Raw genomic sequence first — 3,103 nt, 5'->3', positions numbered from 1 at the left:
TTTCACGCATTCAGAATATTAGGATCTTTCAAATACTTTTTTAATAGGTATAAAACTGAATATATAGGCTTTACAAATTTGGGGCATTCTGCAGCTGATATTCATAAATATTATATTTATAAAATCGTACTGAGAACTCGACAATTTAAATAAGTGACATATAGTTTTTTTAAAACAACTGATTATTAATTTCAAAATTATAAGAAATTTCTTTTCACGACAAATCGACTTTAATGCGAATATACTTAGTGAGAATCAAGTCACAATCTATTCCTCTGCTGAGAATTTGAACTTACTCGAATATATATAATATGACATGAGTGTAATTACAAGCGTTTGTTTATAAGTGATGTTGCCACCCCATACGATTTGTTTAGCAATTTCGAGAGAAAAATGTTGTTGAAACTTAGAATGGAATTCGCAGAGGTTATACATATATTTAGGGGTTAGGGGTAGACAGTATTAAACAAAAAATACCGTTAATTACTTTTCGAGTTATTCGACAAAAAACAAAAGCACTCCAAAACGCTGGGGAGCATGTAGTTACAATTCAAATGTATTTTTCTCAAAACTTTGTTTTTTGAACTGGTGACAAACTGTAACTCGAAAATCCCCCAGGAGATTTAAAGGAAATTATACAGCTTTTAGAATACATAATAAATTCAGGCCTGATCGAAGGACTTTTTTCGAAAATGTCATTTTTTAAGACTAATTAACTGTTGATTTTTTCCCGAAATTCTAGAAACAAATATCCCGAGACCGTGATTTTGTTACTTTTTGAAAGCAAAGCAAAGAAAGCAAAAAAACTTCGATCAGGCCCAGGACTATCTATTTAAAAAACAAATTTTTTTATCCGATTGATTTTAGAAGAACCACCTACAATGACTTTTGATTGACACCGCAAGCACTTTTTTGGAAATGGGTTAACATAAACAGCTCATTTAATTAATAGATTTAATCGCAAAAATATTACTGAAATATCTAATTTTTTCGTGTCTCTGACTACCCTTAACCCCTTAAAGAATTCGTAATCCATAATTTGTTATAGTATAAAGTGGCAGTCCCGAATTAGATTAGTTATGTTAACATGTCTCAATTAGTTTATACCAATAGCAATGCATAATGCGCCGGACAATAATAAAGGTTAGGTTAGGTTTTTCTGGTGGACCAGCAGGCCTCGCATAGACCAGTTATGGTCCTTAGTCTGGAGTCCCGTCACGTATTCCCCGAGTACTAGTCATCGGTAAGAATGCCAGCCCTTGACGCGAGGCCTCACTACCGTACTGTGATGCCCTTCAGATATCTAGCTGAAGCGTTTTCTTGCTAACGCAGGACAAATACACAATAGATGCTTCACTGTTTCCTTAGTGACCTACTCTTGACACTTCCCCGATCTGACAGCCCCATCTTATAGGCGTGTGATTAGTTGACAAATAACCGTTTTGATTACTTTGCCTCTGAGTTTGATTCATTTTCCATAACATTTAATCAATAAAATGTCGAACGCTTCTGACGTGAACAGAACTAACTCAAGTATTAGCTCAACACTAGTCTATGGTGTATCTCGAGAACGAAAGAAGCGTGATCACTGTCATTTGAGCTCATAACACAAAACACATATGTAAAATTTGCAACGTTTCGTGCACTTTTTTTGTGCCAATATGGCAACACACTTATTACGCTATGCTTATCATCCAACTAGATCGAGAACTATTATCAATTTCAAATGAAAATTAATTATTTGTGTATAAAAAGGGAATGTAAATTTTTAGTATTGTCCAATTGAGCATCGGTAGCACACTTACAGCACTAACGCGGAGCAAACTTAATTCAAATCGTAATCAATCAACGCTATAATGCAGATAACCCATTACATATACTTGCTGTGCTTCGCATATTGTATTCTTCATAATCTGAGTATTTGCCAAGTAATTGCGACAAGTGAGTAACACATTCGATTACATTTCAATTATCGACTTTACACAATTTGAATTGTGTTTTTTTTTAGCGATTAGCGATGCTAAGCCGCCTAAATATCCTTTCACGAAAGTTGGCAACAAATATTATCTTATAAATACTGCCGAAACTGTAAGTTTAATTTGGACATAAATATTTAATAAATTGTTTTATTTATACACAAAACTAATTTCATACGCTTCGCAATTGTATCATCACAGATGAATTGGTTTGATGCTGCACATTTTTGTCGCACCTATGACAGTGATTTGATCACCATCGAATCGCCGAGTGAAATGGAAGCTCTGGCAGCACATTTGACCACAATTAAAGAAAAGAACAAGCGCTTTTGGACGGGCGTTAATGACTTGGCAGCGGAGGGTAAATTTGTGTCACTGACCAATGGACGTCGCATAATCTATAAACGGTGGCTTGCGGGCGAACCGAATGACGGACTCGAAAATGAAGATTGTGTAGAAATCGCACAGAAAGACTCCGAATTGTATATGAACGATTATGCGTGTGCGGGAAAGTGGTATGTAATTTGTGAAATGCGCCATCCACCGAAAGCCGAAGTAGAATGTGACACAATACCAACAAAGTGTATATTTCCGAAACTAATGGAAGCCTATCGACAGTCGACGGATATCTTCAACTGTAGGCAGTAATATTGTTTATGCTTTTAATAAAAATATATATTTCTAATTTTCTTGTGAAAATATTTTTTTATTTAAGCGGATCCAATTTTGAGGTTCATTATTAGCATTTATTCTAGTTTCTGTTAATGAAATTTTTTAGGAGCTGATTAATGCTATCTCACGAATTGCATGCTCGAATTTCAAATTTTAATTAGTCCTTGCAGTCTCATATCATCGCAAACTTTAGGAGTTTCACGGACGAAAACATGTATAATAGAAATCTGAAACAAATATACCGAAAGCAACGGCAGTCTTAAAGTCAAAAATACTATAACAGTGCTATTTCGGTCTAATTTGAAGATTGAGAAGTAAAGTTCTCGCTCGACGAACTAAAGTAATATTTGTGTGTCCGGACTAATCTGAAATCCTGAAGTTGGAAGCAGTCATCTATTGAGGTAACTGTTTGAGGGTTCGAAAGAAATTGTCTCCCAAAGATTTATGGACTTTAA

General features: G+C 34.8%; 1 protein-coding gene across 1 annotated transcript; it reads left to right on the top strand.

Moving 5' to 3' along the window:
• The first annotated feature begins 1,755 nt into the window (after nt 1-1,755).
• On the top strand, nt 1,756-2,661 carry LOC105209147 (C-type lectin 37Db). Its single transcript, XM_011179392.3, has 3 exons — nt 1,756-1,941; nt 2,009-2,088; nt 2,178-2,661. The coding sequence occupies exons 1-3, from the start codon at nt 1,857-1,859 to the stop codon at nt 2,622-2,624; spliced, it is 612 nt and encodes a 203-aa protein (XP_011177694.2). The 5' UTR covers nt 1,756-1,856; the 3' UTR covers nt 2,625-2,661.
• Nucleotides 2,662-3,103: the final 442 nt, after the last annotated feature.

Source organism: Zeugodacus cucurbitae, chromosome 2, assembly GCF_028554725.1.
Source record: "Zeugodacus cucurbitae isolate PBARC_wt_2022May chromosome 2, idZeuCucr1.2, whole genome shotgun sequence".
In the NCBI taxonomy this organism is placed as follows: Eukaryota; Metazoa; Arthropoda; class Insecta; order Diptera; family Tephritidae; genus Zeugodacus; species Zeugodacus cucurbitae.
This window is presented reverse-complemented; position numbering and strand designations above follow the sequence as displayed.

What these genes read in the sequence shown, in the direction of transcription:
- LOC105209147 (XM_011179392.3), top strand. Translation starts at nt 1,857, where the DNA reads ATGCAGATAACCCATTACATATACTTGCTGTGCTTCGCATATTGTATT. An exon ending in TTGCCAAGTAATTGCGACAA is followed by an intron (nt 1,942 to 2,008) that starts GTGAGTAACACA and finishes GTTTTTTTTTAG; the next exon opens with CGATTAGCGATGCTAAGCCG. An exon ending in TTATAAATACTGCCGAAACT is followed by an intron (nt 2,089 to 2,177) that starts GTAAGTTTAATT and finishes GTATCATCACAG; the next exon opens with ATGAATTGGTTTGATGCTGC.